The following is a 27,829-nucleotide window of genomic DNA, read 5'->3' as shown; positions in this document are numbered from 1 at the left end:
TTGCAATGTAATTCTAAGATGCATTGAATAATTTGCTTTTTTGTTGATATATATATTATAATCGGTTAAAAACTCTTTAAATTAATAATTATTAATTTATTGATAAATTAATAACTCTCTAAATTAAAAAAATTCTCCGGTCCCGATATTATTGATTTATAAAGTTTATAGAAAATATTATTTTTAATATAATAATAAATGATGTGAATCTTTCTACATGTTTCTAGCTATAGGTTAGATGAGTAATATTAAGTATTTCAAAACTTATCAAATGACGTGACAAATAAATGACAGATCTTCTTAGGAGGGAAACCAATCAAACACGGCCGGATTTAGGTGAAAATTAAAAACAATTTTTTGGTACATGGCCGAACATAGCAAAAGTCGTGCAAAATTTTTTAGTTAAAATTCAATAAATCATATCATAAATAAAAAATACAAATGATACGCAAAAAATTTTTTTGCTCCAAATACGTACTATTCTGGTCTAAAATATAGCCAGCTCACTATTTGGTCAACCATTTCTACACAACAATTTTTATAAAATCCCCAACGAATATCCAATTTGATATGTTTTATATTCACCTCTAATTTTGTGCATATTCCTCACTTTCATTATATAAATTGTTATAATTGTCAATAATATTCATCCGTGTCCATAGTTTATTTGTTATATACTTATATTGCGTATCAGAAATAATATATTATAAGAGCAGGTATGTGATATGATAGTATAATATATTAGGTAACACCTTTTATATATCTGTTTCCACAAATGTAGTCATATATAAGAATGTTGGCTAATATTATAAATAAGAGAATGTGGTGTTGGAGTATAGGATTTTTAAAAATTAATATATATATATTATTTTTGATGTGTCAACTATTTTCTAAATAATATTTTCAATGACGATACGGATCAGAGACGTGTCAGTGTTATATTATTCGACAAACTTTATAATTTTCCATTGAGATATTTGACACTGCTCTATAAAGTCGGAAAGAATTTCGTATTTATGAATGCTATTGTTTTGATTAAAATATTCACATGCGATGATTTTAACAGAAATAACTACATGTGTCCGGTGCAAGTTATTAAGCTTCAATATGGAATTTATGGGTTAGAATGTTAGATCATGAATTGTTTTATATATCTGTACTATGTATTGGCCGAATGAGTCTACTTATAAACTCAATTATCATTTTTAACATACTTGTTATTTTTCTTCATATTTTCTAACTAAAAACTCAATTTTCTAAAAACAACATTTGACAAAATAACATATATCCTTTTTGACTAAAACACATTATTTCTTTCAAGTTTTTAATTAAAAAAATGATCTTATAAAAATAACACATGCAACATACCTATAAAAAAGATAAGATTATTATATATAATTATTAATATACAACTGATGGTACGTTTCGACTAAATACATTGATATTATTTTTAATTACTTCATTTTTCATCATTTAAAAGTAATATCATAAATCTATACTATCTATTTATACTATACTATACGAGATGATATTATTATTGTTATTATTCTATCAAAATTGAAATATTAAATAATTTTATTGGTCTGTCGAGTTTTATCAGTGGGTCAGTATTATTCAACGGGTCTTAATATATAACTTGTTTAAATAAATAGGGCTGTCAAAAAAATCCGAAAGATCCGATATCCGTCCGAAAAATCCGTTACCGTATCCGGGAAAAAGCGGATATATATAATCCGTATCCGGAATAAAACGGATATTATCCGTATTCGAATTCGGGGTTTGCGGATACGGATATGGATATAGGCGTATCTGTATCCGAAAATCTCCGTATCCGAAATTATTGTTATATGTATATAATAATACTTATATAACTTTATTATTTACTTATATTTTTTATTTTATCATATAAATTTTGAAAAAGAATTAATATTTAAAATAAAAAAAACATTAAGTATCTTGCAAATGGAGAAAATGGAACTATCTTCATCAAGTGTTTTCTTTTTAAAATTGTTGCAGATAGTGTTGTTTTGTGATTTTAAGTTGTTAAAATTAATATTTTGTTCGAAATATTTGGCCGGAATGCCCAAATTTTTGTTAAAGTATGTTATTAATTTCTGATTGGGTATACATTTGCTGTTGAACGGTTCAACATTTGTTTTTTTAATTAATCTCAGAATGTATATTTGATTTTTGGTGATGTTTGAAAAAGCGGATACGGATATTATCCGTATCCGGATAATATCCAGCCGGATACGGATACGGATCCTTTTATTCTAAAATTTGCATATCCGTGTCCGGATCCGGATCCGATTTTGAGTAGGCGGATACAGATACGAATATGGGCAAATCCGTATCCGTTTTATCCGTTTGACACCCCTACTAATAAACCTTTTTATGAACAATTAAGTCAAGAAATTTTAAATTTTAAATATTCGGTTAGTATGATCACCCCCAGGATGTTGAATAAATAATAATACTTCTTAATCAAATAAATCATCATAGAATATATGCTGATTTTAAATACATTATTTTTTCTTAAATACATATTGGTCGATAAACATCAAGTAGTGAAGGATGCTTGAAAAACGATGTACAGTACGCAGAAATTATACATACAGCCATTATGCTGCTAGCTATAGAGACTACTAGTCCATTTCACAAGCCAAGGGGGCTGAGGTGGTGGTTTTGCATTTATATAGAGTAGATCGCCAAATTTAACATGACACACATTGTTATTCACGACATACATCTGTCTTCTCCGCCCAAATAAATCACTCCCCCTTTCTATTTATTCATTCATTTTCTTATTTCTTTCTTCACTTCATTCTCCACCTTCTCACTTCCCATGGCTCCAACCATTGAATCCCATCAAGAAAGCCACTCACTTGAGGCTGCTCAAGCTGTTTCTGTGCTTGATATCAATGCCCAGATTGAAGTGCCCTCAAGATCAAGAGTTACTGTGGTGGGGAGTGGCAATTGGGGAAGTGTGGCTGCTAAGCTTATTGCTTCCAACACTTTAAAGCTCGAGTCTTTTCATGGTTTGTTGATTTCTTGATTTTTTTTGCTTTGTAAAGTTTGCATCTTTATGGTGTGATTGTTTGGTTTTATGCTTGTTATGTAGTAATGCATGATGTTTGTGCTGTAATTGTTTGATCATGTGATTGTGAGAGTACCCTCTTGAGTCTTTTCATGGTTTGTTATTTTCTTGATTCTTTTTGCTGTATAAAGTTTGCATCTTTATGGTGTAACTGTTTGATTTTATGCTTGTTGTGTGGTAATGCATGATGCTGGTGCTGTAATTGTTTGATCATGTGATTGTGAGAGTACCCTTTTGATATTTTGTGCTGGTTTTTTAGATGAAGTGAGAATGTGGGTTTTTGAGGAGGTCTTGCCTTGTGGGCAGAAACTCTCTGAAGTCATCAACCAAACCAATGTAATCTAAGTTCCCTGACTACTTTTTTTGCTACATGTGTGATGTATCCACATATTAAATTTATGGAACTTTTTGTTTCATAGGAAAATGTCAAGTATCTTCCTGGAATTAAGCTTGGTAATAATGTCATTGCAGTCCCAGACCTTGAAAATGCAGGTACAAAATTAGTTACATGATTGAAATATTTCTTTAGCGTTTAGAGTTTCTATGTGTTTAAGAAGTATGTGCGATAGCTGTCAGTAAACTAGTTTTGGGGTAATTCTGCAGTAAGAGATGCAAACATGTTAGTATTTGTGACCCCACATCAGTTTATGGAGGGTATATGCAAAAGGCTTGTCGGAAAGATTTGTCAAAATGCCCAAGCAATTTCCCTCATCAAAGGGATGGAGGTTAAGAAGGAAGGTCCATGTATGATCTCTACCCTTATCCAGGAACAGCTCGGGATTAATTGTTGTGTTCTGATGGGGGCCAACATTGCTAATGAAGTAATCAACACAGTATTTTCAGTCACGGGTGCACTTTTTGATTATATAGATGCAGCTGTTTAACATGTAGATTGACTAATCATAAAACCCTTGCTATGCAGATTGCTGTTGAGAAGTTTAGCGAAGCAACAGTTGGGTACAGAGACAATAAAGAGATTGCGGAGAAATGGGTTCAACTATTCAACACTAATTACTTCATGGTCTCAGCTGTGAGTACAGTACACATGCTTTCTTCTGTCAAACACACTCTTTCAAAATTTATTCAATCTCGATTATAAATTAATTGAATGCCACATATGGAGTTGATGATCTCTCATAGAACAAAAACATTACTAGCATACTAGAGTAATCAATTTAGCACAATATACAGACAGTGGCGAACCAGATTTTCAAGTGATCCCTGGACTAGTACTAAAACTCTAACTGTGGCTAAAAATATGTTTTAGCTAGTTTTTAAAATTCTACCAGTGATTAAATTTTATATTTTTTATTTGGAGGCCAGTCTGGGTTGGAGCAGGGATCAACCCCAGCCTAGTTCTGACACTGTATACAAATAAATAAAGGTTTCATGTATTCTAACTAGCGAATGATGAATACAGGTTCAAGATGTGGAAGGAGTTGAACTATGTGGGACACTGAAAAATGTTGTGGCCATTGCAGCAGGTTCTTGGTTTACTGCCAATTCTTATTACCTTCTCCATCTATACTTGTCTTTCGCAATAGGCAGATGAATTACTTGATTTCTGATGTCAGGTTTTGTGGATGGCCTTGAGATGGGAAATAATACAAAGGTTCAAAAAATTATATTTCATAATATATCGAGCTTTCGAGTCACCTTTTAAACATCATGTTCTAATTATACACTGTTAATCTTTAGGCTGCAATAATGAGAATCGGATTAAGAGAAATGAAGGCATTTTCTAAGCTGCTATTTTCCTCTGTTAAAGATAGCACCTTCTTCGAGAGCTGTGGTGTAGCTGATCTTATAACAACTTGCCGTAAGGAGGCCATATATGTGTAGACCTGCATGCATTATTTGAGTTCATTCAAATTTAGCAATACTTGCAACACGATAATCAAAATTTAATTAATTGTTACAGTGGGGGGAAGAAACAGAAAATGTGCAGATGCTTTTGCTAGGAATGGTGGCAAAAGGTTTCTCAGATTTCCATTTGTTAGAAACCTCTGGAAATTTAAGCATTAGCAATCTTTGATCCAGTCTGCCTCTAAATTATCTGCAGGTCTTTTGATGAGCTTGAAGCTGAGATGCTGCAAGGCCAGAAGCTCCAGGTAGATACCAAAATTTTAGTTACAAGAACAAGAATGGTTCACAATTTCACATGTATCACTTCGAGTATTGTATGCTTTTGAAATTCAACAAAAGACAGCATTGCTATCTGGATGTCTGATGTTGCTAATTATTGTTCCTCTTAACTTTTGAAGGGTGTTTCCACGGCAAAAGAGGTCTATGAGGTTTTAAGCCACAGGGGGTGGTTAGAGTTGTTTCCTCTCTTCACGACGGTCCATGAGATCTGCAGTGGACGTCTTCCACCATCAGCAATTGTTGAATACAGCGAGCATGCACCAAAGTTATCACTACTGGGAGGCTCTGCTCAGATATACTGAGTTCAGCCAAAATATTGAAGTAACAACTATTATATATCTATTTTTCTGGCTAATTTAAATGTCTTTCCTACCTCTGCATCCCTTTGAGACATTGTTATATAAGAGGTGTAACAAATAGCATATTCCAAAAAGAGAACATTTTGAAATAGATCAACAAAGATTGCTAATACAGACCGAGCTTCAGAGCTTGTCATATTTGATGCTCATAGAAACTCTTCACAGATTTTTTAAAGTGTGTCCGTTTTTTTGTTGTCTATTATTTTCGTATCAGCTGAAACGGTGAATGTTTAGAGAAACCAGATGCCAGAGATGAAGCTAGATTGTATCTTGGCAGCAGCTTGGACTTTTGAGCCTAGAATACCTCCTCATACATAATGGTATCTTCTATTTGGTTGTTTTTGGTTAATAGTTTATCTGTAATACTGGATGTAGACTCGAATCCAATACTATGTTCTTGTATAATGTTTGATTATAATTAAAATTTGGTTGATTTATGCTTCGGCAAAAGAGCAAATTAATCACCTGAAAGCTAAAGTTCTTTCTAGTGTATATTTCCAATTAGTTTGCACAGAGAAAACCTAGCTACCATTAGTGAAGGAAGCATTCGGCAAGCATAGAAAAGAAGGTAAATGTATAAGAATCCCAATATACAACTACAACTTTCTCATGCAACAGTTATTGAAGAGCATAGACAAGCCAAGTGCAAATACACAAACCAATAAATAATAAAATTTATACCCACAATACCAGGCCAAAGCATGAATGCTACATTTTTTGTATACAAAAGAAACTATCCTGTACGTAATCTCTCCAGTTGGTCGACACTTTTCCGACCTCTATCTAGTTGATGATCCATGTTTTTACGGGATTTATCAAAGCAATCGACACTTCTCCGAGACCTCTCCATTTGATCAAAAGACATCCTTATCTTTTCCAGCTTGTCAACATTATTACCAGATGGGATTTTTAGTTTTTCATGCCTGTCTGTGCTGTGTCTTGGCTTCTCCCTCCTGTCAGTACTCTTCCTAGAAGTCTCGTAGACATCGGTACTTTTTCTGGATTGTTCAAAGTGGTCTGTGCTTCTCCTAGAACTGTGCCCCTGTGGAGGTGATTTCTCTACAACTGATACAAATTTCTTTAAATGCCTGGTATACTCTGGAAACAGCTCTAAATCACAATGGTTTCCTCCCTTAAGCCATAGAGGTTCGTACTTTTCGTTACACATTTCCCATAGTTGCTTCCCATGAGAAAAATCAACGACATCATCGGCAGTTCCCTGCACAAACAATTAAGACAACCCAGATGATAAGAAGTTATCTAGTTTAGGGTATCATGTAAAAGATGAAAAGAACAAACCTTTCAAGCCTAATCTGATCTAATCATGAACCATTACAAAGGGGCCACACAGCAGTGTGGCTAGTGGCTACAATTATGTACAAACAAATGTTTTTAATAAGAACATTAACAGCTCCCACACCAGTGACCCACATTCTAATAAGTTGCCTATTGTAGAGATCATTTTCCATAAAACTTAACAGCAAGTAGCCCTTGACCTATCTTGATAAATTTAGCAAGAACAGATATGACACCTGGTTGGTATATGCTGCCAGACAAGACAGCCAGCTAAACAATATATTTATTAATTTATTTTTTATGTCTTTTATGAGATGGATACATATTAGTTGCAGGAAGACTAAATGACTAATGACTTCAGTACCTTGCAAATATCATTTAAGCTCTAAACTGAACAAATTAATGTCTAATGCATACTTACATGAATGACAAGTATTGGACAGTGGACCAGAGGGATCTTGTCAATGTTCTGCAGCGAAATAAAGATGAAAAAAAATTACATTTTTCCTTACAAAAGAATGCAATTGAATAAAACATACAAGAGGAACTGTGTAGAGAAGGTGTATGTTACCTTGTAAATGTCAAACCAGTATGTGCGCTTTACAGGATACATAACTCTTAAGCCGGAAAGTATAGGACTGTGCAAAATAACAGCTCTTAACTTAGGTAGACGAGTTGCAAGATCTAAAGTCGGTCCGCTGCCAACTGACTGTCCATAAAGGATGATATCTTCCTGCTTAGTCCCAAAGCTCTCCTCAAGACACTTATATGCCGCTTCAATATCTGCATATGTATTCTGCTCACTTGGCTGCACCAGAGGAATTATATGAACACATGTTTCTAAACAATATTTCTTGTAACGTATCTATATAATTCTAATGCCACACCTTCCCGGAGGACTGCCCATATCCGGAATAGTCATACCTGCAAAGAAGTACTTGCATATCAGATAGGTGAGCTATATAAAACCAGCCTATATAAAATTTAATAATTAAGCCACCTTTCTATACTGGTGTAAACGTTTAATCTCTATTTACCACTAAGAGAATTAAGTAATATATGAATGTACAATGAATTAGTTGGGGAAATGTATCAAGTATATCAAGGAATTACCCTCCCTACTTCTGCATTAAAAGGATTTCTTAGTGGTTATTAAAAATTTAACACTTTTAACAATATTCTGACTCCTATCTATACCCTGCTGTCAAGTAACTTAACTATCATCTATGCCCGAGGGTTATTGTTATAAATAAAAACGTGTTTCTTCGAGCTCATTATAAGCATGTTAACATCTTACTTTAATCTGTACAGGCAAAGGAGGAGGACATATAAGAAAATTTGAACTGATAGACTCACAGATCCCCAACTTTCCGGTTATCACTTTGCCTAAGCACATGAGGGTGCTCATTTTTTCACATGCACTTGACAGATAAATTCAAAGGACAATCACACACTGCAAATATATATGTTTACTGTTCTGATATATTCCAGTCTCAGCCTTTGAAGTAATGGATTAAGCTAGCCATTTGCAATTAATGCAAGATTTTGGAATGAAATGAACCCTTTACACTGAGGAATTGAGCAGCTATAACAGAAGGTATTGAATGTAGAGTTAAGAAACAATACAGACTTCACAATTACATGTAATAACATATCCAAATGACAATCAAAAAGACTAGCAGCAGAGTCATACAACAACACACAGGCATCGTTCTCGCCTCAATTCTCATAAGAATTTTGAAATTCATAACAAAATTAATTAAATCCAAATCTTATGCTTTTTCCATTGTTAATCCTAAATCTGGTTCCAAGAACGGAGATCAAAATTTGGATGAAGCTAAAAGATCTTCCCAAACTACTCATCAAACATCAATCAGATCCTCCAAGATGAAGCTCCTTGTAATCTAACTATCAAGAACCCAGATGCAAAAGGCAAAAATTTTGGGCAAAAAAAACCAAAAACTCAAGAAAAAGCCACTTAAAATACTTTTAATGCACCAAAAAAGTTCAAATTCATCCTTTCTAACTCCGCGCTTAAAACTCTTAAAAATACGTGTAAAAAATCAAAACGACATCAGATAAATCAGATAAGGAAGAACAATAGTTACCCGAAAAGATTAACACGAAGATGGATGCTGAGCTGGATGAAGAGCTCGTACATTTGACCCAGATCGGCCGCATTACCATGCGAGTACAGCAGAGTTGACGTCGCCATGGGATGTCTCACATACATCCCCACAATCTCAGTCCCTCTACGTGTCGGCAACTTAAGTATCTCCACGTTCTCACGGTGAGGAAAGGGAGAAATGAGCAGGAGCTGAGTGAGATTGTCTGTGACAAGCTTGTATGAAGGTGGGTTTGGTGGGAAGAATGCGAACTTAGCTGCCATTGATGACGTCATGCCACCCATCTCTCAGCTGAGGAATCTGTAAAGCTGCTGCAGCTTATAACTGTTACTAGCAGCTAAGCAGTGTGTGTGAGTGTGTGTTTGTGTTGGGCAGGAAAAGTGGAATGTTTTGAGTCAAGTCTTGTTGGGGGGCTGCTAGCTTTAGTTTGCAAATTTGAAAATAGCTAGGCTAGCCTGCTGATTCTCTTTCTTTTTATGATCTTCGGAGTGGGGTGGAACGGAAAGAGTAATTATGTAGAAAATGACGGATTCCTCGCAGATGACTTTGTAATAACCGTATAGATTATGGAAAATGGTTGATATTAAAAAGTGTTTTTATTTTTCTTTTTCTAAATTTGGTTGGCATGATTTGTTTTTTGATGGAAAATTTCTATTAAAAAACTTGCTCCTTACATAACATCTCCAACAATGAACTCGGAGGATATAAGAAAATATTGTAGTTATTAGACAAACATGGAACTCTAGCCAAAGGTTGGCATGATTTCTTAACTCGGATTTATATTTACCCACGAATCACCCAGTTAAAATTGATAATGATCAGTGTTACAGAAATCGGGAATCAGACCTAATCGGTTGAGTTATCGATTTAGAGATTATTCAGAAATCGGGGATTAATCGGAGTGAAAATCGGATTTATTTTAATATTAAAATATTATTTAATATTTAGTTATTATTATATTAGCTATTTAGTAACTAATATATTTACAATATTCATAAACTCTATAATTATTCATATTTTAAGCAATATAGTATTTTAATTTTAATAATTTATCATATATACTTCGATTAAAAATTATATATAGCGGTTAATCGGATTTCAAAAATCGAATCGGTGGCCGACCTTGCAAGGGATTACATAGCATGTTATTATTGATATGTATTAGATTATAATATAAAAATGGTAATAATAAATAATGGTATCATAATTATATGAATTAGAAATCAGAATTAATCCTACTGATCCAAAATTTATCAGAGATTATTTTGATAAATCAGATATTTTCCTTTAAGTCATTGAATTAATAAAGAATTTATAAACGAAGAATACTTGAGACATGGATAATGGATGGGAGCTTCAAGTGTTACTTTCAGTATAAGATGAAGGGGACGCGAGTGAAAATACATACACTAATTTTCTGTGGTCTTGATTTTGTCCTTGTTTCTGTGTGTATTGGATACAAGTATACAACACAGCAGTGCGGACTAGAAAGTAAACAAGTTGGCAAGAAATAAAAACAAAGAGAAGCAGGTGCACTACATGTATGATGGTGGGTTAGTGTTGGGTTGAATCGGAAAAAATGATTGAAAAAAAGCACACACTATTCTTCATGATTAAACTGTGGGACCAGAGCGGACCCACCAACCTAGCTTGCCTGCAGCCTGCTATAGTAGTGAATATTATATGTTTCTTCATTGCATTTCTATCTTTCAAATAAATTTTTGAGGTAATTGCATATCGCACCCCCTAACTATCATTCAAAAACGATATTGTACTCATACTTTGAGAAACTCAACTCGCATCCCCTATCTTTACATTTCGAGAACGACGCACCTCTCTCCGTTAACTTCCGTTAAATTCCGTTAAAAAACTCCCTCCGTCTCAATTTACATGTCTCTTTTACTTTTCAAGGCGTCAAATTGACTAATTTTTGACCAACTATTAGAAAATATTTATTTATTATTTTAGAAAATGAAAAGTAACATATTAAGATAGACTAGATTTACATTTTGATGATATTTTTTTTTAAATTTTTGCGACTTGGGGATAGCTTAATTAAACAAATTTTTTTAAAAAATATCATCAAAAAGTAAATCTAGTCTATTTTAATATGTAACTTTCTATTTTCTAAAACAATAAATAAATATTTTCTAATAGTTGGTCAAAAATTAGTCAATTTGACTCCTCGAAAAGCAAAAGGGACATATAAATTGAGACGGAGAGAGTATTTTAACGGAACTTAACGGAATTTAACGGAGGGGGTGCGTATCATTCTTGAAATGTAAAGATAAGGGGTGCGAGTTGAGTTTCTCAAAGTATGGGTACAATATCGTTTTTGAACGATAGTTAGGGGGTGCGATATGCAATTACCTCTAAATTTTTACAGTAATAACACTCAATTAAAATAGATTTTTTACTCCCTCCGTCCCAATGAATAATATATATACATTGGGATTGGACATGGAGATCAAAAATAAGTGTAAAAAATGAGTAAAGTTAGATGAAAAGTGAGTAAAGTGATGAGATCTATTTATTTTTAATAGTAATAGATATGAGATAGTAGAGGAAAATATTGGGTGTAATAATATTTTTATTAGTATTATAAAATGAAGATAGTAGAAGAATGCATCAGGGGTAATACTGTTTTATATTATAAAAAAAATTATTATTTTTGGAATGTATAGAAATGATGAGGTATTAAAAAAAGAAAACTATATAGACGTATAAAAATGAGTGTGACGAAGTAGCAGTATAGTTCCTAAATAATTAGTTTAAAGTATGATATAGCTGATGTTATTACTTTTTTTCCCGTTCTATGTGAACTATTTTTTTATGTTTGAAAGAAGTAAACTTTTCATAACACCCCCCCAGTCTCTTTCCGTTATTCATTTCTTTCAAAAGTTACTAATCAAACAAGCCGATACAAATCGGGACAGAAGGAGCATCTAATACGCATCTTCCGAACACGCAATTCAAAAATTTAAGCATCCCGTAAACTGATTTCAATTATCTACGTTGTTCTGTAGTTGTTTGTTTGGACATTTTTTCCCATGATTCACGGTGAAACAAACTGCCGGCAGTTTGGGTTTATTTTCATTTCCCGGAACTTCCTTGCAAATTTATTTCTATGACTAGAGAAGTGTCAGTTATTTATTGAGCCAAAATTTTTCCTCAAATTATGTCACAAATATAATATTCCTTCTTATCTCCTTATGTATTGATGCATAATAATTGCATACATATTTCTCGGGATATCTGACATGTATGCTTATTCAAGTTTATTCCCAGATATTATTCCTTTAGGTTTTTTATTTATAACTCGTGCTTCTGAATTGATCTTATCTTTTAAATTTTGAGATTTTTTGTTATAAACATATTTTGTTATTGAGTTTAAAATAAAACTCAGATTTTTTGTTATAAACATATTTTGTTATTGAGTTTAAAATAAAACATCACCCATTAGAGCGATGCTGGTTTAGCTCTAAGAAGATTTGTCAGAATTTTTTTAAATTCGACACGAGATTTAGAAAGAACTATCATAACACAAAAAAATGTAAAAGAAAATTGGTTAGATTTATTTGAAATAATTATGGTCTTGTTTTAGCATTCGACGTTAATTTATATTATAACAATAACTCCGCCGACACATTTATTGGACAAATTCTAATACCTTATGTTATAATATAACAATATTATAATAGAATAATACCATAATGATGTTATATTGGAACAACTTATAAACAAGCTATAATTATCACTTCAAAGTCAAAGAAATGGATAAAAAAAAAACGCAAGTACTTTAAAGTGTAAAATATTTTTGAAAGTCAATTAAATCAATTTATTTAAACTATGACGTATTTGAAAGCTTAGACCAAAAATCTTAAGTTCATCAAATTTAGCACGTCCATCAGAGATGCCAAATGTCAAAATGTGACAATACATACCAAAAGTCGTGTGCTTAAAAAAATGTCATGGTAACCAATGCATTCAAGAGCCCTGCATATTGAAGGAATAAAATCGATCTACGAGATGAGTATGACATATCCTGCCCAAACTGATATCGCTAGCAACAGGTGCAGTATCTTAAAGGCTTAATACTCCTTCAACCTGGATGTTTGGGATGTGTACCGAAACGGTCTCAATTCCATTTGTTATATACTGTTTTCTGGTATAAATACTAATAGAAACATATCAGATACTTCGAGGGTTGAATCACTCGAGTTAAAATATCAAGATCGTATCGATCCACACCCTTAAACATTGAGGTCAAAAGGGAATTTAGCCTATCTTAAATGTAAATTAGAGCGGAGGACAAGGAGGTATGATGCTCCTATGAGTGAAACTGGACTTTTGTGCTGCCATGGGCTCCATATATAACAAGACTCAGGAAAACAGAGTGGGGGGTCACCATCATACTCAAACGCATCTCTCTCCAATCTCCTTCACTAACAAGACATGTCCCCCCTCCCTCTCAATACATGTATCTACACTAAATATATATAGCAAAATATTATGAATGATTTATAATGTTACAGGATCCAAATGTGACAAATCTTCAAGAAAGACTATGAAGAGGTCCAGTGCAGGTGGTCCTCGGGGTCCAAGAAGAAAAAAGAAGGCACGCCAATGTAAAAACACCAACGCGATGGGTATCGAAACTAAGAAGGCTGTCTGCCTTGATCTAAAGCTGGTGGTGACCCTTGCACCCAAAGCAAGTGATCCCCATGTGATTTCTAAATAACATTGTACTCTCATGTCTTAAAACATCACCCCCATGTTTAGTTTCGACATGTTGAACATCCCAGCAAGTATATAATACTTGACTACTTCAAAGGCCCTCGTAGCTCAAACAAAAGATGACAACATGTAATAATATAGATAAGATCCATAGTCATATGTTAACATACTAATCAAAAAGATTGAAACCTCATGCTTAATCAAAACTCCAAGAGACCTTTAACTTATATATTTCCTGAATAAAGGAAATTTCAAGATTCCACAATTTCAAGCCACATGTGCCAAATTTCGTGATTTTACCAACTTGTCAGTTTTTTTCCCTAAATCTTCTTTTCTTCCCTCTCCTAAAGCTTATTCCCCTCTTTTCTTTACATTTCTTTGTAAACATCATCTTGACTAGTGGAACATACCGGGTATGTTTGGTTTGGTTGATTTGATCAAAGGTCCAAAAGAGAAAAGAATAATATACCGACACAAAGTGATCCATGTAAGAAAAAAAAAAGATAAACCAAATATGATATGAACAAAGACCAAAAGAACAGAGAACACAAACAAACCAAAGGATAAGAGGGCAAGGGAAGCCGGTCATATATTATCATATAGAGCGGAAAACACATCTATATATTGCATGCATATACATCATATATCTAGAAACTGACTATGTTAATCAACTTCCATGCCCATGGTCCGCATTCTGCTCAAAATGCCTCCTCATCAAAGCTTTTTAATAAATGTTTGGTCCATCCTTACAAACACACATCTATCACCATCACATATCGATACATACATCTCTCTGTCCCTCCAGATTTAGAAAGTGAGAAATAAGACTAGGAAGAGAGCAGAACAATAAACAAAAGAAGGTATGAAAGCAGATAATGAATCCGAATGAAAACAGCAATGAACAAAGACATTGAATAAATTCAAAAACAAGAGAAGATGACAAAGGAGGGAAAGGCTATAATAACTTTAACAAAAAAATATAGATCAAAGCATAAATTACTCTTAAAATACAATTTACAAGATCACCCAGGAAGAAGCCACGGGGGACAACATGGTGTTTTAACAGGGTTTAATATCATCGTTACCAAAAAATATACAGACAAAATAATTATTTTTGTTAAACTTGTATATTCAAAAATAAATGACAATTTAAATTAGGATTCAGTCTAACAGTACAGCAGAAATCATAACTATGCTTAATCAGTTATTTAATTAAGCTTGTATCACACTGAACAAATTTTTTAGATTTTAATATTTTATTGGAATGACACCAATGCTAAATAACAAACTAAAAGTCAAACCTATGGGAAATTAGATAAACACAAATATTGCAATACAACATCTACCATTCTCTCTCAATACAAAGATATCAACTTTAAATAAATCTTGAGCATGTTTCTGTATTAGCTGTCCCGGAAATTATCAATCTTTATATAAATCTTGAGCATGTTTATGAGTACTACGCTGAGTCTCAGAGTTAGTATTCAAAGGAAAGGAATGGGAAGAGAAAGATACAAAGCATGCTTTCTTCCTAGTTCATTTCTTTTTTGTTTCATCCTCTCCTTTTCTTCCCTAAATCTGGGAACACGGCATTAGTGTTGCACAATCAATTGAATATAATTAGTCTGAGATACTAAATAAAAATATATATATATATATATATATATATATATATATATATATATATCCATCTGTCCGCTATTCTTCGCCATATAGCGTACTATATAATAAACGCAACAACATAATTCACATTACAATTTTCATCACGTATCACAATCCTTTTACTTGCTAACTTCGAAGGTTTTTCTGGCTTAATTGCTAAATCAGGAAAAAGCAACAGTTACTACTTATATCCCTAAATATTAAACATAACCTTAGGGTATTTTGGTAGTTAAAAGAAGATATTCACATCAAAAATCTCAATTTCAGCATTAAAAAAATTAACCTGACGAAGGCCTTCCACAAATAGTTACCTGGACTTAAAAACTATATAGTATAAGAGAAAAATCACTCAGAAGTGTAAGGCTGTCACTTATTACATTATATGATTCTTGTTCATCCTCCTCACTCCCTTTTCTTTTGTTTTCAGTTCTCTCTTTTCTCACTCCTATGTAAAAGCATATAAATCAAGCTTCCAAGTAGATGGACTAGTTCTAACCTCTAAGCTTCCAAAGAACAACATCCTACAAATATTATTGCGAAACAGATTAATCCAGATTAACTCAGTGGTTGTCTGCTTTTAGTTCGATATGGCACCATTGGTAAGGAACTCCACTAGATACTCTATAGTAAAAGTCAATATAAATGGTACTTATTTCTATGTCTCGATAAATTGTGTAAACCTGGTAAAAGTTGACAGCCTACAAGTTAAGCGACAATCTACATATTAATTTCTGGTCTGAATATAAGATGGAACTCTCGCAACAATATGAAAAAATATGTAGACCCAATTTGTGTATCCATACTGGACAGTTCAGGCTACATTAATGTTCCAAGAAGTGAGCCTAACACCTAACATTCATATCAAGAATAAAACTCTGATACATTGCACTTATGATAAGAAGTAAAAGATTGCTTGGAAAGAGACACAAGGGCTGTAGACCTCTTCATATCTTTAGCGAAATTTTTACTTGCAACAAAGAGTGAATGTGTGCACTAAATACTACAGACATATTTAAACTTAAGTCCAAGTACAAATATATTGCATTTAGATGCACCACACACTTAAAATAATTTATGCACACAACAGTAGGTACCTGATCCTAGTAATTTACTTAAATAAATTACCTAGACATAGATCTTGATTATTACAAGACTTACATGCAATTTGCACCCCTTTACTTTAGGGTAAATGCACTTTAAACCCAATATTTAAGTGACAAACACTTTGCATCCCTTAACTATCTAGCCCGCTACACTTTGAACCCTTTCCGTCATGTTTGACAATTAACATCAAAGTTGACAGCGGTAAAACTGTCCATCAAAGTTGTACATAAATCTTTTATTTAATATGAAATATCTAAAATACCCTCAATTGACTGATGGTAGCGGTCAAAACATGACAGAAAAACATCCAAAAGGTCCAAAGTGTGGCAGGTTTTATAGTATAGGGATGCAAAATGCTTGGTGTAAAACTATTGGGTGCAAAATGCATTTAGCTAAAACTACGGAGATGTAAAATGCATATAAGTCTTATTACAATCATGCCTCGCCTATTTCCATCGTAGCCAGTATGAATACTACATTTCTGGAAGGCAAGCACAAACACTATAGGCGTCTTCAGCTGCCTCATGAAGCTCGTCGCCTTTCAATCCCATCATAAAAATATATTGTCAAGCTTAGCTTAGTTACTCTAAGAACTACCGCAAGGAGCAATGCCTATGTTTACACTTTCTCTGATTTTTTGAGAGTTTCCATAAAACCATTTTCCTTAAAAGTGCACAATGTCACGAAAAGTGTGATTACATGTGTTTCGCGAGTAGGCACAAAATTTACAAGCAAAAGTTGAGAAATATCACATATCTCAAATCGGTCCAAAAGTGCAAATTGGGACCAAAAATTTAATAAGTTTATGCTTAAAAAAATTGCCTACATAATTTATTTTTTTAAAGGCAACTCTAATCTCCTCTACCAATCAACCTCAAATGTTAGCATGTAGCTTATTCTTCCAATATCGTTGACGAGAGAAAAGATAATTAAAGGATGAATAATTTGAAGGCCCTTAATTTGAGCTAAACAACAATGAAGTGATTAAGTTGGTGGGATTGGTTGAGTGCTGCATAGTGACCTATTGCTACTATATTTGTAAGAATGTCCATACGATGAGATTGTTACTGATTTTAATCAACAATATATAAGTTTGTACGTGTGCGTGCCTGCAAATTTTATGTATCAAAAATATTATGAGTAGTTCTATCACTAACAAGTACAAGTAAAATTTCCCTTAGCGATTAGCACCTTAAAATCGAATCTAGCACTTTTAATGAGTGCGTGCCTTCCATAACAAGGTATAGGCCGTTAGGACATTAGTTAGACAAAAGCAAGGGAAGCAGGCTAATGGAAGGGTTATAAAAAATGGGAAGTTATAGATAGAGACCCTTTAAAATCCTCTAAAAACGTTTTGAGTAATATGCATGCAGGCAGAGAAATTGATTACTGGGAAACATGACACAAACATTTGCATAAGTGCACAACTGAATTACAGTACCTACATCTGGAAATTTACTGCTGCTTATGGGTATAATTCAGGAAGAACAAGGATGATCATAGTAAAATGTGTTGCCGAGTCAATACATGTAGTATCGCGTGAAGCCACCATACACGCACCAAATGTAACACGATACAAAAAAGCTCATTCAGCACTTGCACTTCATAAGTTACCAGTCTAATCAAAGCACATTTCCAAATTATTCCCAAATAAAGTGTTCAACGACTAAATCAAGAACATTTTGCGCAGAAAGAACAAAAAGAGAGGAGAGTTACAACTCCTCCAAACATAAAAATATCTCACCAAAACTAAGTCTTTCTCCGGAGCCGCTTCCTCAGCTTCTTTAACTTATGCTTATTCATCTTCCTCTTACGCTTCTTCTTCACACTATCAGCCCACATCATACCCGAATCATCCGAAACAGCGTCTACTTGAATCTCAGATTGAACCAACCCAGATAAAGAAATGGGGTTTAGAAAACACCCAAATGAGAAACTTGGGTAGAAATGTAAGGATTGATGAGAAAATGGGTCCTCTGTTTTGGGTTGACTCGGTGGACTAATTGGGGTGAGGTGAGTTGGGTTGAGTTGAGAAAGATGATTCAAGACTGGGGGGTGACTTAAAATTGGGTTCTTGAAACTTGTGATGAGTCTTGTGGTGGATTGGTTTCTTGCTAGTTTTTGGAAAAGAGATGCCATTTTGCTGAAGTTGAGTGAGCCAGAGTTGAGGGATTAGAGAAGAAAACAAGAAAGTTTGGATTTTTAAATTAGGGTTTACAGGGGTTTTGTGACTTCTGTAGTGTGGGTGTTTGGATCTTGCATTTTGGTGGTCTTTATTTGAAGATTGTTTTTTATCAAAAAAGGAAACAGAAAAAATGCCCTCACGCAGGATCGAACTACGGACCTCCAGTTTACAAGACTGGCGCTCTACCACTGAGCTATAAGGGCAACTCATGTTCACATATGTAAGTTTTACTACCTCTAAAAGTGGTTTGAAAGCTGGATTCATATTCCTCCTGAACTGCAGAAGCAAAGTGCAGCATCATCCATAAATCTTGTTTTCAATATGTCAAGTCCAAATACATATGCTGAATCGCTGATTTAACAAACGGGCTGGCTAACCTGTGCCCCGAGGGCACAAGCAGTTTGAACAAATAAAAAATAATTCTACTACAGCTGTTAACCACGAGCAGGTGTATTAAATACACATGCTTGTGCCTTTAGGGCACAGGTTAGCCAGCCCATTTAACAGAAAACGGATATTTTATAGTCTACACTAACCATATATGTGTGTTCTTTTTCATTACAAATGCAGACTTCATCTGAATATATAAATACCTATTTTGATAGCAAAATGCCAAAATCATTCATCAACATCAACATGTCACAAATCAATTGAAGCATATACTTCGCCGTGTATATCTTGGAAAATTCACATATTCATCCGAAAAAGGTTAAGACTTGATTAAATTCAATTTTAAAAAAGTCTTTCCGATGAAATATTAGCGGGTGTTTGGCAACACTGATTACAAGTGCTTCCGGGCTTTTTTTAGCACTTTAAGCCACTTCTCCTTTTTAGGTAGTGTTTGGCAAAAAAAAAGCAGGAGTGCTTATTTTGGATTTTTAAGTCAGAAGCTGGAAGTTAGAAATGCTAGTTTTTTTTGGACTTTTTTTAGTAATTTGCATTTTTTTGTGAAAATTTTAAAATTTTAATATGTAATAAACTTTATTTATTATAGAAGTTTCTTTTATTATAATAATTTGAAATTTTTTTAATTTATAAATTTAAATTACCAAAAATACAATTGACTTATAAATAAAAGTTACCCAAACACTTTTAATAACTTATAAGTCAAGTTCACTTATTATTTATAATCTATTTTTTATTTTAAGCAATAAGTCACTTTTTTTAAGTGGTGCCAAACGGCCCCTTAGGGGGTGTTTGGGAGCAAGGCTTCTGGGCTTTTAAGCCTAGAAGCCCGCTTCTTGTTTTTTGCGGTGCGTTTGGGTACTGATATGAAGCACTTATAAATGATAAAAAAAGTGGAGGAAAAGAAGCTATAAAACCACGCTTTTTTTCGTCATCAGCTTCGGCTTTTTCAGTTCATCCTGCCTTTGTTTATTTTTTATTCCTTTTTATTTATCACATCATGTTATCTTCATTTATTGAATATAAGGATTAAGCTGATGTCTTCAATTACTTCAAAAAAAAAAAAAAAAAACTGATGTCTTCAATTTTATAAAATACTCAAATATATAAATATTATATAATAATATTTATATAAATTCTTAAACACACTTATAGATCACTTAAATATTTAAATGTGAGACATTGTAGTCCATTACAATATATATAATCTTAAGAAATAAATAAATGAAACTTATAATAAAATATGAGACAAAGCAAACAAAAAACCATTTTCTTATATAATATAAATATTAATCTAATCTCACATTTTCATCAACTTTTCTCAATTTATTTCGTAAATATCAAATAATTATATTACAAAACTACGAAACTATACCAACTTATAAGTTAAGTTATCCAAACACTTAAAAAATTATAAATCACGGTATCCAAACACTTATAATAGCTTATAAGTCCAAACCAACTTCTCACTTTTAATCCACTTCTTTAGAGCATCTCCAATAGTCTCTTAAATAAGCTCTTAAGACTAAAAATAAGGAGCATGAGAAAATATAGAGCTCCAATAGACTCTTAGTGGCTCTTAAAAACACTAAGAGTCTATTCTCTCTCCTCTCTTTTAAGAGCCCCTACATAGCTCTTAAGTTGTATTTTATAATACAATATTCTCTCTCACCCATTGGAATTTGAACTTTTGTCATAATGGAGTTCAAATAAGAATAAAATATAATGTTATGAGTGGGTATAAAGAGCATTGTTGGAGCTCACACTCTTAATAATTTACTAACTTGCTAGGAGCTCAATATTTTATATTATATTTAAGAGCAAACTAGGAGACTATTGGAGATGCTCTTACTTTAGAGCATCTCCAACGGTACTCCTAAATCATTCCTTAAACAATAATATAAAATTTGGCTCCTAGTAAGTTAATACATCGGAAAACGCGAGAACTCCAATGCTACTCTTTATACTTAGCTCTTTATTCACATTTTATATCTATTTTATATAAATGAGAGGAAAACGTTAACTAAAAGAGAGAGAAGATTGGAGGGAAATTAATATTATATTGAGTTAAGAGCTACTAGATACTCTTTAAAAGAAAGGAGAGAGAGTACACTCTTAAATTTTTAAAGAGTTTCTAAGAGCCCATTGGAGCTCTAATTCTTGGCTTGCTCTTCAAATTTAGAGTTAAGAGCTTGTTTAAAGAGCCCATTGGAGATGCTCTTAAGCAATAAGTCACTTCTTTTAAGTCCAGCCAAACGGCCACATAATAAGCAACAACGGCATTCACCCTCAAATAATACACAAACTTCTTAAACTTGTTTCCAATATGACTCTGTTGTCCGTTTCACAAGAGCTTGACAATCCATGCTAAACATTCTCAAGAGCTATCTACAGCAGCTGATATTCAGACTTAAACTTGCAAAGCATCTGAAAAATCTTTGTTTATTTAGACATATCCATGATCGTGGACAATTACATTATTCTTGGTTTGCCTTATAGGCAACACACACACTCTCACAATATAATAGCTCACAGTACAAGCATCGTATGACAGGCTATTACTGTCACAAACACACAACAAACAAAAACAGAGAAAGAAAACCATAGTAACATATAGTACTAGGGTATCTTTTATTACAATCACACTCTATATATAGAAATTGATATGGGGGCACACAAACCTGTTTTATCTATAGGGCAGGTACGCCGCGTTCTCAGGATGGCAACAAAGGAAGCTGCTGTACTTCTCCATATGCTGGAGACACTCAGGGCATGTCATGCCATCTGGAATTCTTCCAGCAGTGGTCAAGAACTCAAATCTACAGCACGGCGGGTTGGCAACATGAAGCTTGTCATGATATTCTTTGAATGCAACATCAAATCCCCTGAGTGGAACGTATTCTTTCCATGTATCGAATTCTAGAAGAGTGCTCAAGACAGTTTGAGCATGCCCACTAGTGACTATGTATGAGCCTTTGCATAACATTGCCCAACTTCCACTCTTGTCATAACTCAGCAGTTTCTTGATTTCTTGCATTAGTGGATCAAGATGGTCATCTCTTTTCTTCACTTGAATCTTTGAAAACAACATGCTCTCCATTCTTGCCCAGAAGAACCATATCATTGTGGGGTCTTGCCAGCAGTAGCTAAGCTTCTCCACTGTGATTGTTGACATTGCCTTCCTGACCATTTCCCTCTTTGTGCTCTTTCCCACGTAGGCCATCTCGAGCTGAACTCCAGCCGCTTGTGCCACAGCCCGCGCAGTGTTTGTGAATCGCCTGATCCAGTCAATGTCCTCCCCTCCATACAGAATTATGAACTTGCCATCTCTTATCTATAACCAAGCAAATGTGATCAATTAGCCAAAAGTTTAAAAATATGAGTAAGAATACTAAAAGTGATTTAAAGCTCACCCAATCATTGTAGATAATTGGATCCATGCCACTGACAAGCAATTCAAGCCTCCAAGTCTCATCTCTCCAAAGAGCCTCTTCTCTGGAACTAGTGAAAGGAAAGGCGGTACTCCCCCAAATCCACATCATGTGAAGTGCATTAGGGCTCACCTCCTTTCCTTGGGGATCAAGAACAACTAGTATAGGCTTCTTCCTGAAGTGCCATCTCTCCTTCACAAACCTGACAACTGCCTGATCAATGATGGATGGATGGTACACAGAGTACCATGGCATTGTCGATGTAAGCTCATCAAAGCGCTTCTGCATAGGATCAGTCCAGTGCTGCTTAAAGACAGCGGAATAGTTTTGAGGATCCATCAAATTTTTTGATGAAAACACAGACATCGTCTTCGAATTACTGGAGTGAAGACTGTGATCTTCTGGCAGGTTACCAGTATGTTTCTGCAGTGGAAATGTGTCAGTAGTTGTTCCATATGGTCCGGTGGTTGTTCCATACGGTCCAGTGGTGGTTCCATAGATCCCAGGGGTGGTTCCCGGATGGGTAACATGAGAAAGGTCCACAATTGGAATCCAGACCAACTCATATAGGCTTTCCATTCTTGTTCCATGGATACGGGACTCGCTATAAATCTGTTCAAGAATGGAGAGCTCGTCCGCAGAGATGTCAAGGCCTGATATCAGTAGCAAGACATTCTTTCTTCTTAGCACATCCAGGTGAACCTGTATTTTACATATATGTTTTCAGTTTCTCCTAAGGTGATAAGCTATTGCTACTAAAAAAAAATAAAATCAGGCTCATCCATATAAGTACTATTTATAATTCTTATGTTGTATTCATACCCTTCTTTTAGAAGAACCTTCAACTAGTGGCTGTATATCATCCCTGGGGTAAATCAGAGCCCTAAGAACTTTCATATTGTCGATGTGTGTCACGTCAAATAAATGCCTTAGTGACTCATAAGCAGCAGCTCGCATCTTCTCATCTAAAAACATTAAAACATTAATCATATACACCTATTCATCGCCATATGAACAATGTCACAAGTTAAACAGAATGCTGGTTTATATATCTTGTATCTAGAAATATCATATATAAGAACCTATGTGTAGGTAGCAGATATCTAAATTCCTCTTGAGATGATCATGTATCTGCTTGATCCTCTGAGCAAATGTGGACAGTTCCCATGACAGCTCTGTCATTGATATCGTGTACCTAATGAATTAAAATTACGACAATAATTAAATAAAACAATGCATTTGAATAGTGAATTACATAGTATGTGTTATTCAACAATATTAAACAAGTTTGATAAATTATTGAGTCATCTGTACAGTAAACGAACTTACTCGTGGCCCATGCTAGTCAGTAAACTAATGGTAGTTGCACAGGCAATGACACTTCTGATACTCCAGTATACAGCAGTTGGGATAGTTTCAATGGCACTTGAAAATGGAGGCACATCCTTCGCAATGTACATAGTAGGTAACTCTTCCAATGCAATGATGGTCCTCGTCAAATCCATGATCGAATTGAGGAGTGTGTTAACTGCATCAAACCGATGCTGAAGAGAGCCAGAGTGCTCCATGATGAGTGGAACTTGCTTAAGTATGGCCATGGACCTTGCAAGTTGATTTGATGAGTAAAGTTGAGCAAGCAGCCAGAATTCTCCATAGCTGAAAGCAAATGCTGCTAGAGTTAGTACTAGTTTTGCATCCCATGGATAATTTGATACCATGTTTAGTATGGACACTGTTGTCACATGTCCGTCTGAACCACTCAAACACTTGATTGATATCTGTAAATATATGTGATTTCATTGTTAGGATCAAATATAAATAGTCACATCAATATAGCAACTGATATATATTTTGCTCACTGGTACATAAAATAAAATAAGAGATATATACCTCACAAGAAATCCGGTCAATTAAGTGAGACAGTGCTTCAAGCATAGAAATCACTTCAGATTGGTGGGTTTTGTCATCCATATGGGCACCCTGCATGTGATCAAAATTTTGATTAAACTGCCATTGCATACAATTACTTGATATTTAGCAGTTTGAGTGATAATTAAGACAGCAATGCAGTATATAAAGATTACATGTGCATTGGCAGCATCCAGAGGACTAGTCATATGAGTGAAGGACAAGATATCCTCCACAATATGGAGTAGTGGCTTGACATAAAGTACTCTGCCATCAGGAGTATGAGTATCATATATTTGCCTCATCATCACATTGTCATCCGAAGACATGAACATGTTGCGGTCACCCTTGATTATATTTTGCTGATTGAACATGGAATTCATAGGATGCCTAAGAGCCAAAGCATTCCCCACTGGTGGCATGGTGCTTGTCATTGGATTCACCGGAAGCAAGTTAGTCACCACATTTCCTGGATACATATTGGCCATTGTATTCGTTGGATACATATTGGTCATTGTATTTGTCGGATACATATTGGTCGCCATTGTATTTGTTGGATACATAGTGGCCATTGAACTCCCAGATGGCTGCATAGCAGTCATTGCATTTCCAGTCTGCATACCGGACATTGGATTGCCAGTCTGCTGAAGTTGTTGTTGTTGCTGCTGCTGCTGCTGCTGTTGCTGCTGCATGTTGGCCATAGCATTGGCGGCTGCTTGCAAATTGGCCATAGTATTCCCCTGCTGCATTTTGTTAAGAGCATTCGCGCTGGCCTGCAAATTGGCCATTGTATTCCCCTGCTGCATTTTGTTGAGAGCATTCGCGCTGCCCTGCATATTGCCCACAGAACTGGAGGGCTGCATCGTGTTGCTTGGCTGCTGCGCAGAAGACATTGCATTACTCAGTTGCTGCAAAGTAGATGCATTTGTCGCTGCAGGAGGTGGTACTAACTGTTTGATGTTGCTCATTGTTTTAAAATTTTCAGTTAAGCTAGCATATAGATGATCAATTGCTAGTTCTATATCCTTCAAGGAGTCTGAGTATGCTCTTTATATACACTACATAACAATACAATGCTCCAAGGTAGAATAAAGGTGACTATACCTTCCTTGTCATGAAAAATGAATAATTTCCATCGTTAATCTGAAGCTTATTTTCAGTTTTAGGGACACTACATACCCCACATATACCTTCCTTTAAATAAACTCTCGGAAAGATTAGCAACCTCTTAGTTTAATAATTAAGAAATGTACTTTATTATCTTGGGTTATTATTGTCTAATTATCTGAACCTGAGTACCTTTCTAAAATTTCAACACTGCATCCTCCAATGTGTTTCAAGTGTAAGCACTAATCAAATTAATCATTTTGCTTTAAGTAATTTATATTATTTGCGTGCATGACATTGTCTGGGATTGTTCTGATTCTTTCAAAGTGAAGAAGAAAGCAACAAAACAATACCAATAAAGGAAGATATTAATGTTTGTTACTCATTCTTTTCTTCTTCTTTTCTATATTTGGATTCTTCTCAGTTCTTTTTTCTTCTTTACTGAAGCTCAGTAACATGGATATACAAATCAATTCAAGTACTTGCATATCTCCTTGAATCTCACACTTCATTTCACTTTTTCTGTCGTGTTTCAGTCCTTAGGACCATTTCCTTTTCATGAGATGTGGAGAAGAACTACTTGTATTATTTGTAGATAAACATTTTGATGTTCATATCTATATTTAAGTTGATAACTTTTTAAATTATATAAAAGAAACAATCCATCATCCATTGCAATTTGAATTATTCATGGCTACATGTTCAAACTTTTCATCCTGCTCATCATTCCTAACAGCATAATTTGTAGATTGAACAGGAGGTCGAGGCTCAAGATACTAAAACTCAAACATTTGTTAGTATAAGATTTCTTGATGTTAACATTTTGAACAAACAATATGGGTAGTACGTGACTAACATGATTAACAAAAGAATTTCTGCAGTCGTCTGGCAGATCATGCGTTTTCTTTATAACTAAATACACTGAGACACCTATCTTACGCTTTTCAAAGCCTCGACCTCATGCAAGACGAGCAAGGAGCGTTAGACCAAGAGATCATTGGTGTGACAGACACCTCTACTACTGTTGAATCTTCTAGCTGTAGTTGGGCAGATTTCATATTTTTAACATCAACGCCCTACTGCCTGCAGATTTCAAAATAGGGGAGCCAACCTCATTACTTCGACATTACAAGCGTTTGAATGCTTAAATCTATATTATACTATTAACTCCGAAACATTAAAACTTTGGTAGTATTTGTGAAGCCTCCTTAGTTTATATAACATGTTCTGGCTGATCTTTTTATTATCTATTAAAACCAAGTATTTACGCCTACTGGCCTTGTTAATTTATAACATGTTATGATGAATTATTTTATTGTAATTAAAACATATTTACACAGTCTCATTCAATGAATGTGATTAAATACCTATGCTTTTCACGTTTTGGCAAATGTGGTTGTTGCTGCGAGGGGAATGGACAAGTTGAGTCTTTAGTCTGTATCTGTTACAGTGGATCAGATCCTCCTCTTCAGTATAAGCAAATACCAGCAGTGTGAAAGTTTTTATTGGAGTGATATTCTATCCTAAGCTGATGGAAATAATTTAATTTGGGCATATCGAAAGCTTAGCTTAAAGTGCAACTTCAATTTGAGGTTTGGCAAATGTCTAAGAGCAAGATATGAATGTTGAAAGACTGTAATAATCTTGAGTTTCATCATATGTTACATCCTCAACGCCTTCCAACAATTTGCAATTCCTTGCCTTCTTATGCATGCCAGTAAGTTCATGGCTGCTTACATCCTCCGCACTTTCTTCCATTAAACCAGAGCTTGATATTCTAATTCTTGGAGTTTTTATGGACTTCTAAACACTGATTTTGAACTTTTGATTTGGGCCTAATCACTCGACAAAAAGATTTCGATCAGCCCAAATTTGATATCAACTTGACTCGGTAATAACTAATAACTCGACTCGGACATTAATGAACCGGAAAAAATGATAAATAAGTTAATCAAGTTTTGCTCAAATGGTAAGAAAAAACTCGAATCAAACTCGAACTCGGCTTCATTACAGCCCTGCATAAGCCTATGCTTCCGCACTCTGGCAGCACCAAAAGTTGTTCAAATCTGACAAACCAGTTGACAACTCATTTTTCTTTACATGTAATTTAAATAATTTCCGAGTTGATCAAATCAAAATTCATTTTTCTCCACATGTAAATGACATAAAATTCAACTTTGCCCTTCTCAAATTGTTCAAATGCATCCATGATTTATCATGAGATGTAACTGGCAATGCTTAACCAACCTCACACACTTTTTTAGCAA

The 27,829-nt window shown here is 34.4% G+C and overlaps 4 protein-coding genes and 1 non-coding gene across 7 annotated transcripts; 1 reads left to right on the top strand and 4 right to left on the bottom strand.

Moving 5' to 3' along the window:
* The first annotated feature begins 2,584 nt into the window (after positions 1-2,584).
* LOC108214352 (glycerol-3-phosphate dehydrogenase [NAD(+)]) lies at positions 2,585-6,038 on the top strand. 2 transcript variants are annotated; one of them, XM_017386305.2, is made up of 12 exons: positions 2,585-3,038; positions 3,357-3,433; positions 3,517-3,589; positions 3,701-3,918; positions 4,020-4,127; positions 4,518-4,581; positions 4,672-4,709; positions 4,796-4,916; positions 5,019-5,073; positions 5,160-5,208; positions 5,362-5,563; positions 5,816-6,038. In XM_017386305.2, the coding sequence occupies exons 1-11, from the start codon at positions 2,846-2,848 to the stop codon at positions 5,542-5,544; spliced, it is 1,179 nt and encodes a 392-aa protein (XP_017241794.1). In that variant the 5' UTR covers positions 2,585-2,845; the 3' UTR covers positions 5,545-5,563; positions 5,816-6,038. The 2 variants fall into 2 exon arrangements, with proteins under 2 accessions (XP_017241794.1, XP_063945306.1); XM_064089236.1 differs by lacking the exon at positions 2,585-3,038 and adding an exon at positions 3,133-3,192.
* A 122-nt stretch (positions 6,039-6,160) lies between these two features.
* LOC108214354 (uncharacterized) lies at positions 6,161-9,584 on the bottom strand. Its single transcript, XM_017386306.2, has 5 exons — positions 9,006-9,584; positions 7,785-7,821; positions 7,469-7,705; positions 7,319-7,366; positions 6,161-6,820 (listed from the first exon to the last, which is right to left on the bottom strand). Exons 1-5 carry the CDS (start codon positions 9,305-9,307, stop codon positions 6,335-6,337), a joined length of 1,110 nt encoding a protein of 369 aa, XP_017241795.1. The 5' UTR covers positions 9,308-9,584; the 3' UTR covers positions 6,161-6,334.
* Positions 9,585-16,428: 6,844 nt separating this feature from the next.
* On the bottom strand, positions 16,429-18,793 carry LOC108211619 (uncharacterized). 2 transcript variants are annotated; one of them, XR_010289911.1, is made up of 3 exons: positions 18,271-18,793; positions 16,957-17,064; positions 16,429-16,571 (listed from the first exon to the last, which is right to left on the bottom strand). XR_010289911.1 is itself a non-coding variant. In XM_064089235.1 (1 exon), exon 1 carries the CDS (start codon positions 18,663-18,665, stop codon positions 18,276-18,278), a length of 390 nt encoding a protein of 129 aa, XP_063945305.1. In that variant the 5' UTR covers positions 18,666-18,793; the 3' UTR covers positions 18,093-18,275. The 2 variants fall into 2 exon arrangements, 1 of the variants encoding a protein (XP_063945305.1); XM_064089235.1 differs by lacking the exons at positions 16,429-16,571; positions 16,957-17,064 and having other exon boundaries at positions 18,093-18,793.
* A 49-nt stretch (positions 18,794-18,842) lies between these two features.
* Positions 18,843-18,914, bottom strand: TRNAT-UGU (transfer RNA threonine (anticodon UGU)). Its single transcript has one exon. It is a non-coding gene; the product is annotated as a tRNA-Thr (tRNA).
* Positions 18,915-21,544: 2,630 nt separating this feature from the next.
* LOC108215209 (protein SIEVE ELEMENT OCCLUSION B) lies at positions 21,545-25,487 on the bottom strand. The gene is made up of 7 exons (XM_017387596.2): positions 24,632-25,487; positions 24,438-24,527; positions 23,877-24,325; positions 23,630-23,742; positions 23,370-23,512; positions 22,530-23,249; positions 21,545-22,450 (listed from the first exon to the last, which is right to left on the bottom strand). Exons 1-7 carry the CDS (start codon positions 25,421-25,423, stop codon positions 21,803-21,805), a joined length of 2,955 nt encoding a protein of 984 aa, XP_017243085.1. The 5' UTR covers positions 25,424-25,487; the 3' UTR covers positions 21,545-21,802.
* Positions 25,488-27,829: the final 2,342 nt, after the last annotated feature.

The sequence above is a fragment of the Daucus carota genome, chromosome 3 (assembly GCF_001625215.2).
Source record: "Daucus carota subsp. sativus chromosome 3, DH1 v3.0, whole genome shotgun sequence".
In the NCBI taxonomy this organism is placed as follows: domain Eukaryota; kingdom Viridiplantae; phylum Streptophyta; class Magnoliopsida; order Apiales; family Apiaceae; genus Daucus; species Daucus carota.
The sequence above is the reverse complement of the archived record's forward strand: the minus strand, read 5'-3'. Positions and strand labels throughout refer to the sequence as shown.